The 26,738-nt window shown below is 41.4% G+C and overlaps 2 protein-coding genes across 5 annotated transcripts in view; both read left to right on the forward strand.

Annotated features, from left to right (window-relative positions):
- Positions 1-16,726, forward strand: part of sobpa (sine oculis binding protein homolog (Drosophila) a) — a 41,621-nt gene extending 24,895 nt beyond the window's left edge. For 2 of the 4 annotated variants that reach the window (XM_056393824.1, XM_056393825.1), the window contains 3 exons: positions 2,109-2,204; positions 7,841-9,899; positions 12,266-16,726. In XM_056393824.1, the coding sequence (XP_056249799.1) occupies positions 2,109-2,204; positions 7,841-9,898 (2,154 nt within the window). In that variant the 3' untranslated portion in view covers position 9,899; positions 12,266-16,726. The remainder of the gene's footprint in view (positions 1-2,108; positions 2,205-7,840; positions 9,900-12,265) is intronic. The other 2 variants (XM_056393826.1, XM_056393827.1) reach the window with 1 other exon arrangement.
- A 4,676-nt stretch (positions 16,727-21,402) lies between these two features.
- Positions 21,403-26,738, forward strand: part of rock2a (rho-associated, coiled-coil containing protein kinase 2a) — a 33,470-nt gene continuing 28,134 nt past the window's right edge. Inside the window, exon 1 of the mRNA XM_056393162.1 lies at positions 21,403-22,265. Coding sequence (XP_056249137.1) covers positions 22,167-22,265 — 99 coding nt within the window. The 5' untranslated portion in view covers positions 21,403-22,166. The remainder of the gene's footprint in view (positions 22,266-26,738) is intronic.

A 26,738-nucleotide genomic window follows, 5' to 3' on the forward strand; every position in this document is an offset into this window, starting at 1 on the left:
ACTCAATCGGTCTTTGGACAAAAAATGTAAAATATACGCCAGAATTGCCCTTTGGTATCATCGAGAGATGAACAGAGCTGGGGGCCAAATTACCCAGAACAAATCAAAGGTTGCAGCGAGCAATTTAAAGGGAACATGATATGAAAGAAAGATGCTCAGGCCAGTGGTTCACCTGTCAATGGCACAAACTCAGGATGAAATGTCAGCTTGAGGGCTGCAAACGGCATGATGAACATGTGTAATTGAGGTCAAATCTTCATTTCTGATAACTGTGGCTCAGTGCCCTGTGGCTGTAAAATATGAACTAATTATATCACACTGAGGTCTATATTATATAAAGGTGCATTTCATTTATTGAAACACAATGGAGCAATTTGGCGTCATGCCAGTCAAAGCTCCTCCAGTAACTTCTTTGTAGCAAAATTGCCCACACCTGGCACAACAGCACCGACTGCCTCAGTTTTCACACTGTGCATAATGAATGACTCACAGAGTGCAGGAGAAGGTGGCTCCTTTTCCAGCCGGTATAAATGATTAAAGGACTTTCTTTATTGTAATATTACAACAGCCACCATTTGAGGGAATTAATCACATTATCTTAGTTTACCTCATGTTTCCATTTTTGGCAAGGGTCACAAAGTGCAGGGATTTATTTGTTCACCCCAAAACTGCAGAATAGTGTTATGTTATCAGTCAACCACAGTATTTCATTTTTTAACACAATGTTGTAATCGTCTCCAAGCCAAACAGTTCTAATATTATATATTGAAAATTAAATGCTTTTTACTTAGCAACCTCCAAGTGGCTTTAACCATATGATATGAAATTATTTTATTAAATCTGCAAGGGTCTGGCCAATTTCTCTCTGGCAGTGTTTGAGGTTTCCTACTAAAACACGATGCTAACCTCATGTTGTATTGTTCAAAACTAGGACAAAAAGCTGTCAAACAAAGCAAATGTTCCTTTAGCTTTGACTGGCACAGAGGTAACTTTAGCTATCACTGTGGCTCGGTATCATGTGATCAGTTAAATTGATGGAGGCAACTCACGATTCACCCACACAGGTGTTTTCATTTGACTGATTTGACTTTTACTCAGAACAGTGTGGGTGTGAACAGACTGTACTTGATTAACATCTCCTGTGCTCTTAGCTTGGTTAGCTTTGTCGCACCTGTTAGGGTGGGACAACCTCCAATTTTAATGCTAATTACGCTCAGTTCAAGTCTTGTTGTTCACACCGTAATAGAAATAACAGTTGAGTGGGAGAGACTTCAGCCTCTTAGTTGTTATTCCGAGTGGAAGATATCCACAACTTCTGATAACTAAGAACCACAGAGGTGTCAGCAAACCAGTGGAAAAATGGCTGCCAACATGATTGTAAAAATTAAGTTTACTTTTATTCAGTCAATTTAGTTAAATGAAAAAAAACATAATTTGTTTGTAAAGCACATGTGTAAATATGAATACCTTCTTTCCCAAAATTACAGGTTAAAACAGAAATGTAATGTAAATGTATTTCTCAGGAAAAGCTCCACCTAGGTTCAACCTGAGCAGACAAGAGTAGGGAAAACACTCATGTTTTCTGGATGGATTACGGGATGTCTCTCTTAATAACTTGCTACAAATATCTACGAGGTGTGTGAGACCACCTCCCCAAGTCACTTTTCCCAATGGGAAAGTGGTCTCAGGCTATTGACGCCACTGTTTATAAAAGAGATCTTATAGTCTTCAAGGTATTCCACATATTTTACACTAAAGTTGTTTTTAATTTTAAATGTGTTTAATTTCAGATTTTTGTCTTAAAGAAATGGGTGTTTGAATGAACTCACACTGCTGTGGTAGTGGGCAGCACTTTGAATGTCTGATCTAAATGTCTTGCAGACTCCTCACTCATGCACATGCATGCACACAAACTCACACACGGTTTTGTTTCAGAGACTCCTGTTGATTGGTTTGTCTACAAACCAATGATTGTTCACCCATTTTGCAGTCACCATTTCTGTTCATCTTTCTCAATGTTGTTTTCCATTTCTGAGTTTCCTTGTTGCCTCTGTTCACCTGTTTATTTTGTCCATTCGTAAAAAGAAGCCATTATTTCTCCCCCCCAGGCGAGAGACGACGATGGCCTCGGTGGGAAATTACCCCAGAACAGCTTTACTCAGGACACGCCCAGGCTTGTCTTCAAGACAAACAGCGATGTGCTTGTAAGGACCATAACCATTTAACACCAGATAGAGTTTAAGCTTGATGGCTACTGCACAAATATGTTTTGATGTTGTTCTTTGTTAAAAGTCTATAATTTTCTAGTCTTTTGTTCCTGACATGCCACTGGACTGGTCATAGTTGGGCATTACTGTAAAAGTAGAGATTAAACATCAAACATTAGACTCAGCGCAAACAATAAGACACAGTACACAAGAGGCTCTCCTGTTTTACATAAAGTTTTCATACATTTAAGTTTGAGCTTTTCATAACTTTTTGCATGTGGAATCATTTGCTTTGCTCATTTTCATTGTGCATTATATTCAGTGACTTATGTTGGGAAATATCAGACAAATGTAAACTCATCCGGAATTAAAGTGGGTATAATATTATTGCAATGGTAACACATTTATGATGAAACTAATAATGTGTGGATTTGCTTATTTATTTTTGATATTTAATGAGCATTTTAACATTTTAAGTACAGTAGTTTTAACTATCATTTCTATGGCATTTATGACATACTGTATGTCTGATAATAACACTGTACTCAAGTTAACTGCTGAGGTCTGACTGTCTTACAGACAGACTTCCTGGACCTTTGTCCTGACATACTTTAGCAGTGAGGGCACATTAGCATTTATTACAGACATTCAGTTTTACCTCTAAATAAAGCGGTTTAGATAGCTGTTGTTTACGACTTGTCTGATTGTCTGACTGCTCATGTCTCGGTCCTCCTTTTAGTAACATTGCTGTGTTTCCTGATCTCACTTTGGTGGGTACAGAACGATGGAAAATGGACCCAGGCAGTAATAGACCTTTAAAACCATAGTTTGGGAATCATGCTTATTTGCCTTGTTGCTGCGAGTTACAGAGTTCAATACCATTTGAATACCTGAACGCTAAATATGAAGCTACAGCCAGCAGCTGGTTAGAAAACAAGAGGAACCAGCTACCCAGGGTCCGTCTTAACGTCACAAAGTCTGCCTGCCAGCACCTTGTTTGTTCAGTCCATGCAAAAACCAAACAGTCCAGCATGTAATCCCCCTAAAACCACAACTTGTCGTTTTTGCACTTTTAGTTTTGTTCGGATTAAACAAATAAGATATGAGGTGTTCATCCGGTGGTAGGCGGATTTTGTTATGTTATCTGTTTCCAGTCTTTATGCTGAGCAGATCAGCTGCAGGCTGTAGCTTCATATTTTGCATTGAGCCATGAGTATCGATCTCATGTCTTGTTTCTCAACAAGAAAGCAAAATTCCCAAAATGTCAGACTTTGGCTTTAAGTGAAGATGCACAACACTGCCCCATGCCAACAGAGATATTTGGTCTCAGAGAGATCCAGTCTGCTGCAGTGACATTCAAATAAAATCCAGCAGGTCTGTCTCATCATTCTTACAGCGGGAGTTATTTTACTCACTGTGTGTGCGTGAGTGTGTGCTGTGAAATATAGTGCAATTGAGTTTCACCTGGCCAAGTGAGAATGGCCTTTGTATGTCACATCCATAAAGACTGATGGTGATGGCTGGCTGTGATAAGAGCAGCCTTATAGGGAGTGTAGCTCTCGTCCTCTCTGGCTTTTATCTACAGTTTAAACTTTTCATGCTCCATTCAGCTTTTAATGAATAAATCAGATACACAGTGGGGCCAATATAAAACACTGGAAAGGATGTGAACTATATATGTTTCCCCTTTTGTAATCCAGCTAATTATAACTATTGCAACAGATATTTCAATACATGAGGCCACTGTAAACTGATAGTTTGGCTAATCATAGTAATAAGTCCACATGTTGCAGATGGTCTGTTAAGCATTGCCAAAGTTTAATTTTCTTGTGCAAACTTAGTGGGGCTTTACTCTGTTTTCTTTTTCCAATGGACCAGGTGCTTTAAGATGGCAGTCTCTTGCTACCTAATCTAGACTCTGGACTGAATCCACAGTGCAACAAGCGCAGTGTTTGTCTTTGCCTCTTCACATGACTGATGGACTTGAATTGTCAGCAGTGGATAGTTTGCTGCCGACAGTTTGGTGTGTGAGACCACCTGATTGATCAAAAACCAAGCGACTGGCTCGCTTCAAGCACCTGGTTCATTTTCATGTGTCTTAATCTATGATCCTATCCTGCGTGATCCTATGTGATTATGCCAGCAATCTCAGAAGGGCCAAAAGAATCACATATCGACCTGAACAGGGGGATATACAATCGTGTCCCTTTATGCACTTTTCCTGCTTCATTCTCAGAAACCTCCTCATGCTACATATAAAACCACTTCAGGCACTGCAGCCTCTTCTGAAGCCTCACATTCTTTTCACTGTCTCACACTCTCCAGCCTCTTAACCCTATGCATCCTCCTCCACTTCTTCCTCCTTATTATCTAAATCCTCCACATCCTCTGCAATCTCTTTAACATCTGCAACCTCTTCCTCTTCTTCACTGCCTGTAACTTTCTCCTCCTGCTCTGCAACCTGTTGATCCACAACCTATATAGTTCCCTTTACGCATCCTGTCCTAGGGGGTAATTTTGCACCTTTATTCCACCTCACCGTTCTGTATAAAAGGTATGAATGCAGCATGGGGGGTGGGGGGTGGCGCATTGTTGTTCTGCCTTTAAGATAGTCACAGAGCTGGATGAACATCTGTGTGGGAGCCAGCATGGCGAGACAGACACTGACGCTGCTGTGCCTCTGATCATGCCGGCTTTGTTTGGTTCAGTGTAAACAAGCAAAGGCGGTTTTATGAGGGCTCTTCCTAATGGCAGTATAGCAGGATCTCTGTATAAACGGGGCTAAAGTCTTGTGAAACCTCTTTCTTTCCCGTGACTGCAGCAATAAAATACTCTTCATCCAATCCCTTAACCCCTGAGACTGGCCTCCGATCACTATTTCAAGAATCGCCTCACTTAGCTTGTTAATCTAACCTAATCACACATTACAACTAGCTTGTGCTTGATCTTGGGATTCTTAAATTTCACAGGCTTGTTCACAGGGTCAGAGGGTGAGAGGGGGAAAAAACAATGACCACTGAGGTGATTGCACTGGTTTGGAAGCACGATAATTGTTGTAATGCAAACGGTTAAACTACACCACCGATGCTGGTTCGTTGGCCACGATGGAAATAAATGACCATAATTACATTCAACTGCAAACATCTGTGTGCAGGAGTGGGAAGAGAGAGAGAGAGAGAGAAAGCACAACTCCATTAGCGTAATGCGCAGTGAAATTTCACTCACAGTGCAGAAAGTCGTTAAGTGCTCTCCATCTGTCTTTCTGAGTTGAGGAAAATTTCAGTACATTTATTATTTAAAATATCCGGGGCCTACCATTATCAAACTCAACTTGCGAGAGCACCTTTTTGACTCTTACTCAGTCATGGCTCATTGAATTAGCTAGGACTGTATGGGCAGTTAAAACATGTCGAATTCGAGGGACTGAACATCTGAGCACCACCGCTGTAGTGTTTAAGCTGAGCAGTCAAGTCTGATCTGTTTCTGCTGCAGGTTCTTATGTTATCCAGGTGCTTGACCCAAGCTCTATTCATTTGTTAGTTTCAGAATTTCCTGATCCCGCCTGAGACACTGCACAATGACTCTGAATTTATCACAAATGCAGAACAACAGTTCATCTTTAAAAAAACTGTTGTCCTTTTGAAAGATGGCTCTGCTTGTATTACTGATGTAAAACACATAATCTATGTAAAGAACCTGATGTTTTACATGTGCGGCAGCTGCAGGACAGCATGCTATGTATTCTTTGGAATTCCTGGTCAGTGCTACAGTACATCTGCCCAAATAGCCCATGTGAGTCTTTCAGCTGCTGCCAGGCAGCATCCTGCCAAACATACCAGTGTTGTTACGCAGTGTGCAAAGAGGAGTCTATCCACCTTCCGGTTGCATCCTTCAACTTATTAACATTCAGCAGGGGGGCTTAAGGGTCTGTGTGATGGATGGATGTCGTTGAGGGGTCTGACAACTGATTAATGCCTTAATTATCTCCAGCGAGGACCTGCCACTCCTCCCAGAGCTGACAGAGTGAGCTGTGTGTGGCCTGACGAGTAACTCCGTGTTCAGGGCTCGCCCACTGCTATCAGCTCCACCAGGGTCACATTCATTTTCTTCCCAAAGAAAAATTTGCACTTTTTGTGCTGAAAAGGTGTGTAACAGTGATGAAACTGTACAGCAAGGTGTTTTGGGATCTTTGCCACTGCAGTGAGTAAGAAAGACACCTTCTCATTTGAACCTCCTCATGTTGGCATCCAGGTCTGGTTTGCTCTCTGCATACAGAAGTGAACCTGCCTCAACGCACAGCACACCAGGAGAAATTTAGTTTGAAACTAAACTTTAATAATCTTATTATTCTTTACAAATTCCAATGCTACGCTTAAAAGTTGATCTGCTAATGATCTTGTCATTCAAATTAATAGCTACAGTAATAAACAAAGAATAATGATTGATTTGGATCCGTTCCAAAAAGAGCTTTAAGACAATTTATTGTGATTGGATTTCAGTAAACATGAAGAATAGAATTGAGCAGTGAAAATGAATGTATTCATAATTCTCAGATAGTTGTAACATTGTGGAACGGTCATCCTAAATGCAGCTCTATTCCTGAAAGATTGTGGTTGTCCACATAATATAGTATAGTACAGCTGTCCTTTCACAACATGCCTAAATGGATTTTGTGTTGAGAAAGTAACACATATAGTGTCCCAAAGGTGCTGATACAGATCCTTAAAAGAAAAAATTTCATTTTCAGTGATACTCACTACTGCAGGAGCCACCAAAGGTAGTCACATCCTGTATGTACGTTCAGCCAAATTACGAACAGCAACATGGCAACAATATTCTGTTTTAGCAAACATGACTGTGTATGTTTCTGTTATAAACTGCAGAGCTTAAAAGAGAAAATCAAAAAGTTCTGCATTAAGCTATTGCAACAATAACCTCTGAAGAGTTAAAACAAGTCTTTACAACAGTTAAAATGCCTTCTCAGACCATTACTGATCTGGGGTGTGGCCTGAGGTGCAAAATGCTTCAAAGCTAAAACTTGCTGCAGTAGGCTTCTATGTAATTCAGTATTGATCAGGACAAACATTAAACTAGATCTCTGTAGCATTTAAAGTGACCTATGTATAATGTCTGTCTACTAGTTGGCACATACAACCACATATCTGAGGAAAAAATCTTTTTGTCCAGGCTTTGGTCTCCTAGGGATCTGTGGTTACATGAGACTCTGTTGCCGACAGAAGGTGTAAATGCTCATTCCCTGTTCGGACAGAAAGTTAAAGACAAAGTCACTTCAGCAGCAGAATGTCATCATCAATGCACCTTTACCACTCAGTAGAGGAAACACATCACTGTAGATGCATGCACAAACACACACCATACATTACATAAACGGAATACATACAGGCATGAGTCTTTTTATAGATATGTAAGAGTCTTTAGAAACAGCATCAGTTTCCTTAAAGAGAATCTTTTTTAAATGTGTCTATCTCCAGATGGTATGGAGGCTGAGCTTCTGCTTTACCACACTTCAAAGGAGATTGTGTTGTATTCCATCAAGAGCAAATTAGAAGTCTTTTGTATGCAGGGTGACAGGTGCTGATTCAGTGTGTGTATTGTGTGTGTTTTTGTTGTAGGTGTGTGACTGGTGCAAACATATTCGCCACACTAAGGAGTACCTGGACTTTGGTGCTGGTGAGCGGAGGCTGCAGTTCTGCAGTGCCAAATGCCTGAACCAATATAAGATGGACATTTTCTACAAGGAGACCCAGGCCGCGCTGCCTGGAGCACTGTGTAACCCAGGACATGGGCCTGGTGGGGAGGGTAAGCTGGAGTGCAGTGGAGGGGTACAGCTGCTCACTCCTGAATCCTGGGGAACACCGTTAACGGACCTACGTCGTAAAGCTCCCTCACCAGGGGGGCCCTCCAACACCTCTGCTTTGGCCCCTTCCACTTCTTCTGCCACCTCACCCTCAGACACTGCTGCCGTGTGCTCCCCATCCTCCTCCTCCTCAGCCAAGATCTCCACACCCAGACCCCACGAGAGCCCCACACTTCCCCCTCCACCTGTTCCCACTTTGCACCCACCAGTCGGTGTTCCCTCTGGTAGCCCACCCATGGTAATGACACCCAGGGGGCCTATGCCCCTGCCTCTGTTCATGGAGCATCAAATGATGCAGCAGATCCGTCCACCGTTTCTTCGCCCCTCTGCCCACCCAGCAGGGCCCAACAGCCCACTTTCAAACCCCATCATCCCTGGTATTGGTCCACCCCCTCCCCCAAGGACCCTTGGTCCAGCATCAAGCCCCATGCACAGGCCCATGCTGTCTCCGCATGTCCACCCATCATCCAATCCCAACCCCGGCATGATGCCCCCCCACCCTGGTATCCCCATGCCAGGTCTCCCTCCTTTCCCCCCAGTCAACATGATGCCCAATGGACCCATCCCCCTGCCCCCAATGATGAACTTTGGCATGCCATCCTTGGCCCCATTGGTACCTCCACCAACTCTCTTGGTCCCTTACCCTGTCATTGTACCCCTCCCAGTCCCAATCCCCATTCCAATCCCAATTCCCTTTAACCCCAAATCTTCCAGGGACCAGCCGGAGAGCAATGGCTCTGTCCGCGGTGCTCCAGAGTCATCGGACTCTTCAGCCTCTGGGCCCCACTCTCCAGGTTCCTCTGGAGGTGACAGAGGGGAGCAGAAAGCAGAGCCAGCTGGTGCAGAACGTCTCTCTCCTTTACGCTCAGAAAGAAGCAGGACGGCAATGGTGGACCTGACTGTGAAGGCAGAGGAAAATTCAGGCAATCTGTGTCTAACCAGCAGCCCCAGACTAATGGACGGTGTGATTGATCTAACAGTGGGCCAGAGGTTGTGCCAACAGCAGGTAATTCAGAGGATGCTACCTGAGGTCCAGGTCAAAGTAGAGGCAGAGGCTGAATCAAGATCTCCACCAGTCGCTGGGCTGGGGAGGGAAGGGAAGGGCTGTCACAATGGTGGTGGGGGGGTCCTCTCACAGGGCCTCCTCAGTGCTCCGCAGCTGGAAGGGGGCACACACTCAAACACACTGGACTCATCGGGCCCATCCTCCGGCAATAACAGCCCTTCTTGCAATGCTGATCCTCCAGTCAGCCAGCTAAACCCCTCTATCTCCAACCTGACCCCACCACCCTTATCAGGCTCAGCACGGACCCAGCCCCAACCCCTGCCACAACTCCAAGCTAGCCCTGGCGCCCCATGTAATGTCATAGTCAACGGAACAGGATGGCATTCGCTTCTCACTCCTGCCTTTGAGTCTTTCCCTGACCGAAAAGGGGACGGGATTGCAGGAGAAGGTGAGTCAGAGGAGCAGCCAGCCAACGGAGAGCTGGAGCGTGAGGCACTGAAAGAGAACAATTGCTCAGTTGGAGATTGGGAGCCGGGGAAGCGGGACTCAGCACAAGACGAGATGGTAAACACAGTAGAGGGTAAACCAGACCCTGAATCCAGCTTGGATGAGGGCGAGCATGCCTATGCCCTGCCGCTGCTGTCTACCGGAGGCTGCGTGGTCATCCAGCCTGTGCCAAAGCCCGGTGCTGACAAGACGGCCATCCTGTCCTGTTCCATCAGCGCCCCTCTATCAGCAGCCGGCAGCCCCGAGCTGGAGCCGCCGCTGAAGAGGAGGTGTCTGCGAATCCGCAATCAAAACAAATGAGGTGGGTTCACATCAGTGGGCCTCCACACTTTCACCCAGTTGTGCACACTTTGTATAAAGTCACACAGATTTATTCAGTGACATTTTGAAGTTCACAGCAGGGTACCCTTCAAATAATCACTTCTGATGTTTCAAATTTCTCCCTCTCCCCATTGTGCATCTTTGAACTATTTAAAATAATCTCCTTTACCTCCAAATTGTTCTTTACTATTACTATTCATACTTATCATCTTAAAATGTGGACAGGATTATTTTATTTTGTCCAGTGTATCATGATTATTTTAAATAAAATTAAATAGAGAATTTCACATTAAGATGCTTGATTCAAGGGCAGACAGTGCACACAGTTTTGTCAGCTGAATTATTATCCAAAAATTCTGTCAGAGTACATGTTCCTAAGCTTCAACTCCACTGTGACAGATGTGCAGGTGATGTATTTGAATGTCACCTGGGGGGGCACTCACAGGGACTGACTCTGAAAAGCCTCTTACAGGGTTAGTGAATCAGGAGGGAACATGATATGAAACCCATTTGTGAAAAGATGAAATGAAACTGCACACCTAAAGAGGAGGTGTTAATACATCTGGATGATTCAGGGGATTTCTAGGATTATCCCAGGTGTCTTACCCAAGCACTTAGAGAGCACAAATGAACTTAACTATATTAAAATAAAATTTTAAGACTCAATATGAGATTAAAAAACTATAAATGGCCACATACAAGATATTATGCATGCACAGTTTATTTTGTTGTGATTCTTTTTTAAAGCATTTCTTGCTGGAGCTTGTGTTCAGCTGATACATTATGAATTTTTGAATTTGAATATTTATGAAACATTACATATATATTTTCATTTCACACAATGTTATTATACAATGACTATCAGGGGGTACGACTTCTCTCTGCGTGCTTCAGTGAACTGAAATATTTCAGTCCTTACAGTATCTGGCTTGTTTAACTAAAGCTGTCCAATAAATGTAGTAGAGTAGAAATTACAATATTTCCTTCTGTGTGTAGTGGAGTGGAAGTATAAAGTAGCATAAAATGGAAGTATTCCATAGAATTCCTGAATGAAAACCAAGAGGGTGACTATTATAAAAGCCAAATTATAAAGCCAAATTATAAAAGCCAAAATCAAAAAGGTAAAAGACTAACTACCTGACTAACTGGTTTAGTTAGTCTTTTATATAACATAATGAAATGACAAGCTAATATTGGAAATGAAAGGGTGCTAACATTAGTTATCTAAAAACTGAAGGTACGGAAGTAAAGTGTATTAGTCAAGCTCGATAGTTAGCTACTGCTACAGTGTCTGCGTGACACACTGGGGCAGAGACTTTAGTGGCTCCCACTGAGCCGCTAATGGGAGTGAGGCAGGCAGACGAGTTCTGCTAACGTCAAGGTTAAGAAATGGTATTGTCCACTTTTTATTACAAGATTCTTCCAGGCATGAATAGAAAATATATTGTAATATTTACAATTATGAGTGAGAAGGCTATTTAAAGGTTTCAATCCCCCAAACTGTTGTTTTTACCTCTTTTTTTTTTTTTTTTTTTGTCCAAGTCTTAACCAGGGGATCAGAGAATCCCCACCCCCTCTGTAATTTGAGCCCTGCTCTGACTGGCAGATTACCTCTGAATGTTTCTGAATGGAAATGAGAAGTATTTCATGTCAAAGGATTTATTCAGCACATTAATAACAAATTTAATGATGCACTAGTAGAGTTGTTAATTAAATGAAATTGTATTCAAGAGCAATTGAAGCCCAATTCAAGTTGTGGTAAGATGAGGCGAGTGCTCTGAATTAGAGTAATTAATAATGACAAAAGATGTTAATCGTTATCACTGCTAAAAGCATACCAGCAGCTGAAATGAATCATGGGAGCAATGGAGAAAATGTACCTCAACCTTCAGATGGACAATTTTTGGTCACTGATATACGAGAGTGCAAAACCTGTTTTCTGTATCTCACCTTTGCCACTTGTCTACAATAAGGCATTCACAAGGCATTCATTATGAAATACCTAAAACATTATGTAAAATTCATGCCACCAGAGAAGCAGACACTGAATATTTAATTCTTTATTTGCCCAAAAGTGTCCTCAAGCTGATTCTGATTGCGTGTACCAAAGAAAATAAACCCAAAATTAGGAAGCAATGCTGAGAATCAGCTTTTTCTTCAGTTTAAAGATTTTAACACCAAAGCTGTTCTTGTGTGGTTTGAACTGAACACCCTCTATTCTCTTGAATTCATGCACCAACTTTAGCCAAAACAGCTGGGGGGGGGGGGGGGGGGGGGGGGGGGGGGGGGGGGGGGGGTAGCTCACCCACTGACTCATTCTAGTTCTCCTCCCACTCTGTTTCACAGATGGATGCTCTGAGGGACGCAGTGCCATCAACGACACTCACTTGTCCACCCCCACCTCCAAATCCCACCCCTCCCAACTACACCACTGCACATGTTCACGCACATTCACACTCACACACACACACACACAAACACACACACACACTTTGTTCTTTGTCCTCACCCATCGTCCAGTCTACCAGCACCACAAATCGCCTTCAACGACTGATGAGAGTCCAACCAAACATGTTGACATGTATCATAGTAGAGCGGACAGGACTCCTTTTGTCTGTGTGACAGATACTCTAATAGACTGAACTTCTACAGACTCGACGCCGTGGCCAGCAGGATCGTTCCACCTTCAAACTGCAGACAGTATATCCTTACAACAGGAGGACTTTACCCGGCTGCTTGTCTCCTCATTTAGAGACTCTCAGCCCACACTGCCCCCTTTACCTTATCCACCCTCCCCTATCAAAGCAAGTGCTCTCTGTAATGTCTCTTACTATGGAATGCACTATAGTGTCCGATAGTCAAACTCACTGTTGGGAAATACGCGAGGGGGAGATTTTCATCCCTCTTTGAAATGCTCCTGTTTTGGTCCAGACTGATGCCACGCCACAGGTACCAAATCTCTGCTCCAGTAAGTGTTGTTTTTTTCTCACAAAACTTGTCACTAAGGTATAGACTAATTTCACAAATGTTTGACCATAGAGCCACAAAGCTGGCAAAAATAGAAATTCTGCACTATCTTCTTGGCCTTTGCTTGTCCACAACCTGAAAAAAAATGTACTTGCCAACCTGACACCAAGTATTCTGGGTGAATCTAAAGGGTGGCAGCTAAAAACAAAAAAAAAAGCATAACAAGCATGAATACAATATGACTGATGGGCAATTTAAAGAGCTGGAAAACTGTCCGCGGACAAAAAAAAATCAGCATTTGTGTTGAGAATGATTCTTATTGAATCAGCAAACTGGAGGATAAAATATTAACCTTCACCAGCAAGCAGTGGTGTGTGGGTGGAATCATGCAATCTCTGCCATTTTTCCTGTTGCATCGGTTTGTTTGCTTGTAAATTTTACTGAATTTAGATATATATACTGTTACACAAGAACGAGACAGAGTTGTCAAGATAATCACTCATACTATTTACATTTTCACGCCCTCGGGAACACGGTCTGTGTGCTTAAACAGTGAGCCTTGCGAGTAACAGTAATACGGGCTCCTGCTGTTTGAGAACATTTCAAGGCTTACTGCACCTCCAAAAAAACTGGGATGGCATGGCAAAGTAGAAACTCTGCCAAACTGCAATGGGTACTTGCTACCGCAGGCTAGCACTTAATCTTTTCTATAATACATTACCAGTGATGTTCCTGTCATGGGTTAGTTTGAGACTGACTGCACTGAATTTAGAGGGGGCAGAGGGAAGCCAGCTCTTTCATAAATAATTCTTTTGGGACCTGGTGAAAAACTGCTGAAGTAAAACTACAGGAATATTTCAACAATAAAAACACATTTTGAACATAATTTGGAAAATATTTAAGCATCGCCTCCTGTGTGTCCACTGATCCTGCCAAGTTACTTCATTTTTTGCCAATTCTTTTTTTTAAGCCAAATCTATAGGCAGTGTTGTCCTTGATTCAGTGTTGTGCTCTATTGGGGCAGTTTAAGTAAAAGCAACACAAACTGTCACTGATCCAGTTTGATCTGATCCACTTACACTCTGGCTTCAGCCTGTGAGCTGGGACACAGCATTTAGTTTACACTCCTATGGAGGGGGCACATTTTACCAGTGCGATACAAGGTATTATCATATGCCAAAGGCCTCTGGTGTGTTGAAACAAAACATGTCACCCAGTTTTCAGTGGAGATGGGACTTCAAACTAAAGATTTGACCACATAATTTATAGTTGCCAAAATAAAAAGCACTTATTTTAAAAGACAGAGGAGAACACAAGTAGATGTCAAAAGCAGTATTACCCTGTTATCTGTCTTTATGGTTTACTCAGTCCGTAAAGGCCTGCCATATGTGACACTGCGAGTAAAGTTCAGGATTAAAAACATAATACAGGAGATGAAGGATTCTCGGTCACGTGTTACATTAGATGTCTACATTGCTCTGCAACCTCCTATCTCACTGTTCTACCTGCAGCCTTTGTTTTATTTCGCTCTGTCATGATGAGACACTGTGTGATCCATTCTTTGCCCAAATGAGGCCCAACATTTACTCATACACTTACTCACCTGTAATAAGCATACGTGCTGGTGTCGGATGCAAACACACAATGCACACAGTAAATTTAACTTTGTGTATGTGTGTGTGTGTGTGTGTGTGTGAGGCAGGTGCAAGCAGAGAGCCCAGCTGAGATTACAGAGTGTTGACTCAGAATAAGCAGTGTGCAACTCTATCTGTTGCCTGTTAGTCAGGCATTTAGGCTTAGCCTGCCGCTTGCCAAGGCCCAGCTTTGGTATCACTTTGAGAATTTCCTCGCCGTTGCTTCATTTCTCTCCAAGCAAACGCAGTGAAAATATTCTTTTTAAGCTGCCTGCTACTGTCCTCTTTACCTTTTGCTGAATTGCATTTGGCCATCAGTAGAAATGCTCCAGTCTGGAATTCACAGATTTATACATGCACTACATTTCTTAAATTACAGTTTATATCAGAAGAATAAAAATAGAGCAAATGAAGCCCTATTTCGAAATTGATATTTCTCTATCAAACTGTGAGTTTTCTCATCTGAAATCTTGCCAGTGTAAACATAAAAAGCAGGGTTGATGGAATCCAGAAACTGGACACTGTTTCTAGTGTCTGTGCTCTTTAACAAACACATAACAATCCAAAACCAGGGCCACAGCCAGGATTTTAGAGGACATGAGCCTTTAAATTCAGCTGTGTCCTGTACAAAGTTATTATAGGACATGTAAACTGGTAAATTTTTGTCGTGTTGGTGGCATAGATTAATGATGGCCATGTGGGTAGTAGATTGCCATAAAATATACTAAGCAGACAAACATTAATCAGAGCATGCATCCTTTCCAATTTGGCCTCTGCATTAGTTTTCTTCTAGCGCCACCCTCAGGACAAAATATCAGCTTTATAAAAAACAAGATCCAAAACTGTCGGAATTCAGTTAAAGGAATAGTTCAACATTTTGGGACATTCGCATATTTGCCGTCTTGCAGAGAGTTAGATGAAGAGAGTTATACCACTTGTATGTCAAATGTGAAGCCACAGGCAGCTGCTGGTTAGCTTAGATTTTCATAAAGACTGGGAACAGGGGAAACTAGCCTGGCTCTGCCCAACGCTCTAAAGCTCACTAAATATGTTGTCTGTGTCTGTTCTTTATGGTAAGCTAAGCTAACTGGCTGCTGTGTATTTCACCAAAATGTGAAAATATTCCTTTAAATTTGCCCCCCAGAGGACAAATGCTAAGTGGTTTGGTGACCTTTTCCTGACCTTTCCTCTGGTGCCATCATCAGGTCAAATTTACAATTTCTTTCTGACGACTGCTTTATCTCCCAGAATTCTCTAACTGGGTCGTTCTCTATACCAGAGCTCTCATACTGTTTGAAAAAGGTTGAGAGGGCTTGATTTCTAACGAGGAACTACCCAAAATCCATGGTTACATCTGCTTCTACTTCTGCTTGACGCCTTCACACACACACACACACGCACACACACACACACACACACACACACACACACACACACACATACAGACAAAACAACACGCATGTTACGTCTGCTCCTAACCTGCACCATGTTGTGTTGGCGTTACAAACAGTGTACTGTCCGTGTTGGAGACAGATGCTGAAGATATCAAACCCTAACTCTCACATGGAAATCCCGGACCACTGAATCAGTCTTTGTGATGACAAACAGACTCGTGACAAATCTCCAGCATTCCTTTTTTTGATGATAGACTACAGGCCTTGGTCAACAGCCTGAATTATGCAATGACAACTAACTCCAAACCTAATAGAGACGAGTGGTCCACAGACAAAATAAAACATGACATGACTTCATGTTACTTTTCAGAAACAACAGAGAAGTTGCCTTAACTCTTGCTTGTATAATCTCTACAGTTAAGACAATGATACTCGCTTGTAAAGAAGACTCTCTCTTCTTTGTACAAAATGAAATATACCAGAAACAACAACTTTGTTATCTTGCTAGTGTCAATGTATAGATGATCAGCTTTTTCTGTAACTTGTATGGACTGTCACACTTTTGCTAAGAAACCCTCCCCCCAACTTTCTTGTTCCTAAACATCCAATCTGTTCAACGTTTTAACTCGTGGTGGGCTGTCAATCTTTTTGTGTACATTTTATAATATTATTTATTGTTGACAAGTTTTGCATTTGCAAATAATTAAAAAAAAGTGAAGGTGGTTTGACCTGAGCATTCGATTCCAATGTAAATGCCTGGTGAACAGTGAAATGCTTTTTTAATTATTAAAATGGAGAAAACAGTAATATGAGGAGATGATCTTCTGTCTTTTTATTATGACGTTGTAACATGTACATAACAGGTGGTCAAACTTGCTTTGGAAAATAATCATTTTTTGTGTTGTAACAGTATTTGTTTTACCCAGTGAATTGCTCATGAAGACAAATAAATAAGAGGAACACACAACTCTGTTTCAGACGGGTCATATCTGTTCAAATACATTTCTGTGTACATGTTCCTGGAGGACAACTACACATATACAGGTGAGACTACACAGTGTGATGACAGACAACATTAAACTAAAAATGTATCTCTTTTAGAACTGGTTATTGGGAGATTTTGACTTGATTCATCGTTTCGCCACATAATTTTTTGACTTGATTCATCGTTTCGCCACATAATTTACAACCTGTCAGAAAGCCAGTGGAAACCTGTGAAAATATGATTAATAGGTTGCATGTGAATATCAGAGGTGTCATATTATTCAGTTCACATTTTCTGCAATAAAATCTTTAATATAAACACAAAGGAAATTATTCAGTGCATTTGTGCTTTTTAATTGTAATATACTGCAGTTTGCAGTGCTCCGTATTTGTTGATTGAACATGAACTTCAAGATGTGAACAATCTAGTCCACATGACAACATTTGATTAGTATGATATTATGATATATACCGTATATGATATTGCCCTTCAAGCCCATTTTAAGAAACCATGGCAACAAATGGTCAACCAAGTATAATATGCAAACAAAAAACAAGAATGATAGACCTTCCGTGCTTACAGTTACAGTTATGCTAAAATATCGTTAATAATGAACTCTCAAGCAATTAAGTGTTTCAATACATTTTATAATAATGAAAGTTAATCTTTGGTTGTAAGAGTGAGTGAATATAAAATTTACAAACTGATTAACATGGACGGATAAAATTTAACAAAATAATATTATTTCTTATATAATGTAAATAACTCAACAGAAGTCATGATGTGGTGTCAGTGGAGTATTATCTGTTTTAGAAATATACCCACTCTAAGTGACTCTTCATACTCTTTTTCCAATAGTTTATATCAATTTTTAAAATCTCATTTACATATTACATTTACCCGTTTGTTAATGTATTCAGTCTGAAGTGCTTCTGACCTGCTGCAGATGAGGAGTGTGAATGTAATGGTCTGTGGTGCCATCTTATGGCTTCTCAAAGTATTGGCCCTGTCCTCAGTAGGAACGTGATGGGAAAAGATTTCCTCATAGTGGAGATAAAAATAAGAAGTGGAACCAATTTATTGATCACACAATAAAAGGCTTACAATACAACAGTCAAACTATGATGGTCTTATGATCTTATTTTTATTTTTAGGATAATATACTTACTAATGATATATTGTTATTAGCATTAGTAATAGTTATTGTTGTCATTATTTCAATCATTTTCAGTAGTCCTGATAAAAAGTCCTACATTTGAATCAATTCAGAATAAGACACAATAATAATAAATCAATACACTATTTTCACAGCAGATATTTTGAAATTTCACAGGTATAGATAATAAAATCAATAATGGCTGGATTCCATTTAGCTGCTTCAGTTTCAGGGTCCTGGTATTGTTCACGCTGGCTTACTGTCATGGATTACTGGGACACTAGAATAGAACAAAGCCACTCTTAATGTTATTAGTAGAACTGGTGCTTTTCTTACTGTGATAAGTCAAAATGTCTGCAGTGAAAAAAAGAAAACAACAACAAAAAACTATAAAAACCTACATATTAATGTACAGAAATTAACAAAGTTACAAGAAAAAAAAGGAAAAAAAACCACAAGAAAAAAACAAACGTTATGAGGAAATGATGTGAGATTTAATGTGATTTTGAGCACAACCAGTAGGACATCAGTTTGTTTCTTTCTGTTGCTTCAGAAATCAAAGGCTCTGTGAACTATGAGTACACATGGGCAACTGTTACTGTTGTAGATCAACCTCCTCTGTAGCAACAACAGCCAAAAGATCCACAGAGACGGAACCAGTGAGGGATAATGGGTGGTTATGTTCTCATGATCAATGACATACACATCTTCATGTAGTGTATTTGAATGCAGACCTTTTTTTTCAACCTTTGTTGTACCTATAAACAATATTTAATACAATTTAAAACAATATTTCCTGTGTTATACACTGAGACTAACTATGCAGAGATGACTTATGGATCTTGCAACCACATCTACAATTTTGCTGGATCCTGAAAATGCTCCTACAGCTGTAATCAGACAAATGTTTGAGAAAACACATATTTTAATATTAGCTGACTCATTTAAAACTTCATCAACAACTTAATGTGTTCTGTGAACCGGTGAAATGATATCCACATCCACGTATATGAGCTGTTAAGTTTGGTCATTTGCAGCAGCAGGTGGTTGCACTTGTCTTGGTGGTACCACTGACCAATTAAAGGTCACACAAGATCATGGGTCAGCGCATTACAATATCTTGTTAGTTCAGATCAGATTGGCGTTAATAAATGGCATTATATATTGGTTTACACAATGAGTCAAGATGCAGTGACCCTGGCCAAGTGGCCGCATGGGTTCAAAATAGTAGCTGTCTAATCCCTCGCTTAATCTATCTACTACAAGTGAAGCAGTGTGATTGCTGAAAACATTGTGATGTGATTTTACAGGTGAAAAGATGGGATGTGAGCAGGCTCTTCAGTCTGTGTCACCAGCAGCTCATTCCTACGTTGTTTCACACGACATTTCCCAGATATCACCTTTCAAACAAACAGTACATCAGCTGCTATACTGGGTATGTTTGTCTGTTCCCTCCCTGCTGCACCAGCTCCATATGCAAACTAAGTAACTATGCCAAATAAAGAAACTGGAAAATGCATCACTTCCTGTCGGTGACTCAAGATTTTACCTTGGAAGGAGCAACCACGCAACAGCTGAGTAACAGATGTAAATGGCTACAAGCTGAATGACTGTTGTATTGCATAATTAAAAGGGAGAGTAGCAGAAAAGGTATATCTGTAAAAAATACAACAGTTCATGATAATGAAGCTACATTTCTGTAAGTGGCTGGAGGGTGAAGGGAAGCATCTGTGGTCTAACTGCTCCCTCTGTTGTGTGAAACAGAATACGCTTTATCTGTTGACTATACAAAAACACACACTGACATATATTAGACACACCCCCACCGTTTGCCCCATTCTTTTTGTAGCTGAGATCATTTAGTTAATCTAAATTTTCACCTAATTAATCCTAGTGAAATTTAAACTACTCATTATTTTGTCAGAGACCCCTAAGAGTGCATATTATCCTTAATATTATTATTGCTAATTTGATTTCACCGCGGTTTAGAAAGGACCAGGAATAGATTATATGGTGACTATAAAGGTTGATCACTGTGCAGAATATTGCAGAAATAAATTAATGGATTTGCATGAAATTTGGACGAATTAGCACTTTGGCCAGGAAAATAATAACCATACTGTATTTTGGTGATGGTTTGGGATTCCTTCCACTAGATTTAATTTTTAGCCATAACTATGAAACTTACAAAGCTGGAACATTTCTACAAATCCCAAGGGTAGAAGTTAACTTTATTTTTAACATGTAATTTCAGGAATGTTGTAGGAGTCAAAGCCAATCAGAGAAAAGGTTTCTTGACCTCCATCCAGTCATATTTTTGTATCACTTATCTTTAGTGATTTTGAGCATTATACAGCACTTTTCCAGAGAGGTTTCGTCATATTATTCAAGTATTCCTTGAAACAATTTCCCTCCCTTCTTCCCAATCTCTCACCCATGAACTGATTCTCATCAGTGTTTATGAAAACAATGATGGTTTACACAATGATGATGATAAATTATGACTAATGAAATTACTTACACATATACCTTAGTGCTTATGGGCATACGTTGCTACATACCTGTATATCAAAAGAGAAGAAGAAAAAAAAGGGGTACAGTCTCACCAAATTTAAAAGTCCCATATTTTCCTCTTCTCCTGTGTTTTATTTGAAGCGTTGATCCATAAGAAGATATATTTGTGGTTTTAAGAACCGAAAACCATCTCAATGTAGTTTTACAACTCCTCCCTCAGGCTTCTCTCTGGAGCTCTAGTAACAACAGGTCGGTGAGTGTGAGTGTTTACCTGAAATCTGCTTTATTTTTATTAGATCACGCTGAAAACAGTCAGTCAATAAGATACTATGTTGTGACATCACATAGTTACAGAAGTCCTGACAGCTGGTTTTAAGGGTCAGTTTCTGAATAAGGGCTGTGTGCATTTCTCTGTGGACTGAGCGCTTTGATACTTTCACAGCATTAACATAGAACCTAGACCTGCTTTATAATCAAAAAAATCAATATGGGACCTTCAAGAAGTTAGGTTATCAGGTATTGATTTCAAAAATGTAAGAAATGAATCCCATATTTTATGAAAAATATAACTTTTTTGTTTGATTATGTATTTAAGAATGTGTATTTAATGGTAATTGTTGCTTTTATATTAGCTTAGACAGGTAGCCTACAGAAAGAGAGGTAGAGAGGTGCGGGACAGGACAGGTGGCTTATGGGTAACTGAGTCCTCGGTGTGTTGATGTCAGGGGGAGGAGATAGTTCAGGCTCTGTGTGTGTGTGTGTGTGTGTGTGTGTGTGTGTGTGTGTGTGTGTGTGTGTGTGTGTGTGTGTGTGTGTGTGTGTGTGTGTGTGTGTGTGTGTGTGTGTGTGTAGATGTGTAGATGTGAGTGAACGGTGAAGAATTCAGCGGCCGCAGGACTTTTCTCTACAAATCAAACTTGTATATTTTCGGGGACCGAGGGTCGTGACGAGGACTAAACGAGGAGGGCAAATACGAAAATGCAAGAAGAAATCCAGGAAGAGAGAGTCTGCTTATTAAAAATTCAGCGCGGGAGAACAGACATTATCGCCCTTTCAGACTTGTGGCAGCACCGAGGATAAACTACGATACTAACGGGCTTCAAACACCTTTGAATGGGGTGAAACGAAGCGGGGTTTTCTCGAAAAAAAAAAGCGACTGCAGAGCGTTTCCAAGCGGCCAAAACCCAAAGGGAAGGGGAGGAGAGGGGGGCAAAGAAAACGCCCTGCTGCCTGTTGCTGGTATCTCCAAATTCAAACTTTTATCGCCGAGTTGGAAAAATGCATCTTTCATTTAACGGGAGGTGATAATCCGAGCGTAGCGTTGTGTTTATTAGCTCGGGGCCAAATAGCTGGCTAACTGCAGGCCCGCTCACTTGGTGAAGTTTTGGGAAGCCTCTCTGCTCTGGGAATATTTTCTCCTCATTGTGCACACTATTCCTGTTGGAGGCGAGTTGGGTGGGCTGCGAGCCCAAGGCTGCTCCGCTAGGCCCACGGCCATTAGCCAGGAACAAAGAGGTTTCACATGTAAAACTCAAACGCTTTGGGGAAAAACCTGTTCATATTTTTACTTTAGCCTTTAACGACCGCCGCCGCAGTCATGTCGCTGGGCGCCGAGAGGAGGATGGAAACCCGGCAGAAGAAGCTGGAGGACATGATCAGAGACCCCAGATCTTCCGTAAACTTGGAAAGTTTGCTGGTAAGTCAAGTGAGATGCACCTCATAGATTATTAATGATGCCAAGTTGTCAATTCGCTGAAACGCTAGACACGTATGCACACACTGTGGTAACGTTATACTATTGGTACTTATATCCTTTTCTTATTATTATTTCCTAATTGTAACCTGCTGCGAGCTGTTAGCTTTGTTTTCCCCCTCAGGCAGACTGTGATGTTGCATGGTCCTCTATCTATTATTATTTTGTCCCATTTCCACCAGTTACAAAACTGCAGTGTTTCCATTATGTCCTGTAATCGGATGCCTCGCTATAATAACCTTTTTTTTTTGGAAAGAGCAGCCAAACTCAGAGCCTCATGGTGGATGTCCTGTAGACAGGCCTGGTTAATAGTTCAGACTGAGTACAGACGGTGCAGTGTGGGGTTCTGCGAAGCGTGTCCACGGATTAGGATTAACCAGTGGAGACTGCCCCCACTCGTTGTGTTTATGGAGACTAATATTTCCGGATAAAACTCCCGCCTGGGTAACAGTTAGGCCCACCAGACCTGGATAGTCCCACACCACAGCCCATCAGATCCTCACACCTATTCTGGTCTTCCTGCACTGAGAGATGATTAGGAGGGAGAAATAACTGATCTTTAAATGTATATTTTCTGGGCAGGTCTCTGGTCTCTTCGGAAACATGTTTTCTATAACTTTTACAGTTTTATTCCCAGAAACAAAACAGCAGAGCATAATGTCATTGGCAGGATCATTTGATAAAATGAAAAATGTCTGGCCCAGATTTCCTTATATAATATGTATGTTTATATTTCTCAAAGGTCTCGGCCTGTCAGTCAACTATTGTATGGGAATGTGACTACATGCCCGCAGTGACAGCTCAGTGCGTTGTCTTCATACTCCAACTCCAAACTTTACCTTACACCCCAAGGTGTTACAGAAATCCTGTCTGTTCCTCATTTAACATGTGAATCATACTGATTCCAGTGAAAAGCTTTTCTATCGAGCTGTAATCCCCTAAAGGTAGTTGTGAGACAGCTCCTGTCCCTCTGTTTACACTTTTCTTATTCAGCCATTTATGTGTCATGATGCAAAAATGTAAAGATTTTTTTAAATATAGGACTGTGATATCCTGGTTGAATCTTTGATTCACCAGTTCAGTGAATGACAGGAAAATGAAATGGTCTGATTATCAGGCTATGGATGGACCAGTAGTGTTAGTGAATGTAAACAGTATTAGTATTGCCATTTGAAATTTCCTGTACTGATGCAATCTAATGCCAACTTGTATCAGAGGTAAAGGGAAACTATTGCCCTCATTTGCAAACAGCATAAGTTAGAGCTTTGTTTTGGTGAGTAAAGTCACATTATTTTGCTTGATACTTAGATTGTAACACTCTGACCTGTGTCTGGTAGAGAAGTACATAGGACGTACCCCTTGACAGACGTTTTTGGCAATTTTTGTGATGACAAAGCTGCACAAGACCGTGGAAAGTGTTTCCTTCATACCAGTGTATATCAGTGACGTTGGGCTGAAATGAGAAAGGTCTGGTGTTGGTTCTGGCCTTTCCTCCACAGGAACTAACAAATCTGAGCTTCAGAGTAAGAGCTGGAATCACTGATGTTTGAGCTTTTCTTTCCTGATGCCACTATGTGTGCAACATCTGAGCACAAGATATTTTCTGACCCTCTCCCTGTCTGTTATTCCGAACCAGCACTGTGTCACAGGACCTACTTTAGCTGTGAAGTTACATCTGTTCCCAGTGACAGTGTTTGAATTTCTGGGCCCCCTAACTGGATCTGACAGAGGGCAAACACACTGTCGCGTCTATCTTAAAAAGCATCACCTCACCCCTTTTAATGGGCCCCATCTAGCTTGGGGCCCCCTGTCCATCCCCTCCAAGCTACTTGAGGCTCTCCTGGCCTATTCCCTCTTACCTTAAAACATTTAACAGAATACTTGCTCGAACACCAGTGGTGTTTACTTCCTGCACACGAGCCAGAGAGATAGAGGTGTTGAGTGTTTGAGACAAAAGTTGAGTGGGAAGCATGCGTAGGAGAGAACAGGCTGCAGTTTTCCATTTTTAGCAGCCTCGATGCTGTCGCTGGGATCAAGAAGTTTTGCTGCTCAGGGTGGGATTTAAACGCACTCACGTACACACAGACACACTAAGGGCTCAGAAATGTCCTTTTTTGCAGGTGGAATAAAAACATGCATACTTTAAGTGCCTCAATAATTGCTCACAGGCTCATATTCGGTAAACAGTGAATCACAGATCCCCTGCTATTGTGGCATAGCAACAGCAAAAAGTGATTTAAATAAATATATAAAATTGGAAGAAGCTGCTTTGTTGACCATTGTGTTGCCTCCTAAATAATAAAAAAAAAAACAACAAGAGTGATTAATTTCAGGAGCAGTGTGCTGACTACCCTGAGCATAAGACAAGCTGACAGGGAGGAATCTGCAGCATCTATCAAGTGAACTCATTGACCATCCTCTTAAGAAAACTGACTGTTTATAAGCTGGGATATATAGCAGTATAGCACTCTGATATTGAAAAGCAGAGGTTTCTGTGTAAACTATCCTGGAATCTGTAATGAACCCCTTATTCACCCCAAATAGAACAGAATGGACATCAAATATCTCACAAATGGTATTTAAATGCCACCATATACTGCGGTTGTAAAAGCTGTAAATCACTATATTGCCTCTATCAGCATTCGATTAAACGTAACCTGAAGTCTCAGCAACCTTCCCCTTGTGCAAACTGTGGTGATCATTATTTGGCAGCACACTACTGCTGACTGAAGTACTGGACTTGGCAGCTGTGATTGTCGAGGGCAAGCAAAAGAAAGGGCATTTTTCGAGATAATAAAAAGAAAAAGAAAATATGGACACTTGATTGCAAGTCGCATAAGTTGCCTTTCTGCCGTCCTAAAGGAAATGACCTCACTGAGTAAATAGTTGGCAGCTATATAAGGGGCTCAAAGTCCCTGCGAATGGCTGCACTTTCCCCTTTCACTCTTGAGCCTTATCTCTTTTTCTCTGGCTCTGCTTCTCTCTCGGCCTGCAGCTCAGCCCCTCCTCTCAGGCTTGTTAAACACACTGCAGGTATTTTAACTGGAGCTCCAGTCCAAAGCCTTTTGATTCAGCTGTGGCCCGGATACGACCAGATAACTTCATGCACGGCACTTCAGTGTGAAGCATATGAGATATGGATGGCTGAGAGTTGGTCTGATGCCTTCCAGGTCATCTGTTGGGAGCAGTCCCTGTCTTGTCTCGTTTATATTCATTCAGTCTGATCCTCTCCTTGTTCAGCATTAGGTGACAAAGACGTTTAGTCACATAATACGCTTGTTTTGTTTTGCTTAGTGTTGCTTTTTCATTTAATTCCCTCCAATCCCCTGTCCTCTGTTTGTTTATCTCATCGAACCCCATTCACATATTCTGTTTGTTTCTTTCAGCCTGCTTTGTCCATTCACCTCCCACCTCGTGTTTATCACTCTCCTCCTCTCCCAGCACCCGAGGTCCCTCTCTTTCTCCATCTTCTCTGTTCCTTTCCATTCCTCTTATCTTACCCCCCCCCCCCCCCCGGTACTTCTTCCTTAATGTGTATCTCTTTAGGGATGTGGGGATAACCCCTCTGTGTCTTGTTCTCAGTCTTTACTCTTATAGTCAACCCGAGTGTCCGCTTCGTCTCTGGAGTGCAGTTGAGCTGCTCTCAGGCAAGCAGCAGCAGTCCGGGCTGCTTCAGTGTGCTAGCTGGATAGAAACACTGCCTTATAAGGCACTAGGGACGGTGGCCCCGGCCAATTTTTTTTCTGCAAAACAAGCCAGTCTCTCTGCTCCACACCTCCTCTGGTGAGACAGTCGGGCCTCTCCGTGGTTTTTGCTCCACTCCAGTGAAGAAGACCCGGCGTCTTTCAGGTGTGGACGCGCTCAGTACTCTCTAAAATGACTTTCCTTGACTTGCCTTATGTATCGTCTGTTGTCAGACTCTTTAGTTGTCAGTACTAGGAAACTTAATTAGGATTTTCCCTGTTTACATGGACTCCACCGGAGTCTTTTCTAAATACCTAATAATAATATATAAAATATTCAAGTAGTAGTTCTACATTATTCACTGTCTTGAAGAGATTTAGATGAAAAATTGATACCTCTATCATGTCTGTATGGAAAATGTAGCTACTGCCAGCACCTGGTTATTTTAGCTTAGCACAAACACTGCAAACAGCTAACCTTACTCCATCTAAAAGCACCTCTAAAGATCTCAAATTAACCCGTTACATCTCATTTATTTAATCCAGTTAAACACCAAAGTGTAAAAATCACATTTTATTAGGGATTATGTGCTGGGCTATGACTCTGCCTACTACATACTCAATGAGTATGTCCTGCATACTACCTACTTAGTGTATAGCCAGTACCCAGAATGCATTTCGCACTAGACCTGCCAGGATAACTATTTTTGTTTGACGCTATATTGTCCAAAAG

This window comes from Seriola aureovittata, chromosome 13, assembly GCF_021018895.1.
Source record: "Seriola aureovittata isolate HTS-2021-v1 ecotype China chromosome 13, ASM2101889v1, whole genome shotgun sequence".
In the NCBI taxonomy this organism is placed as follows: Eukaryota; Metazoa; Chordata; class Actinopteri; order Carangiformes; family Carangidae; genus Seriola; species Seriola aureovittata.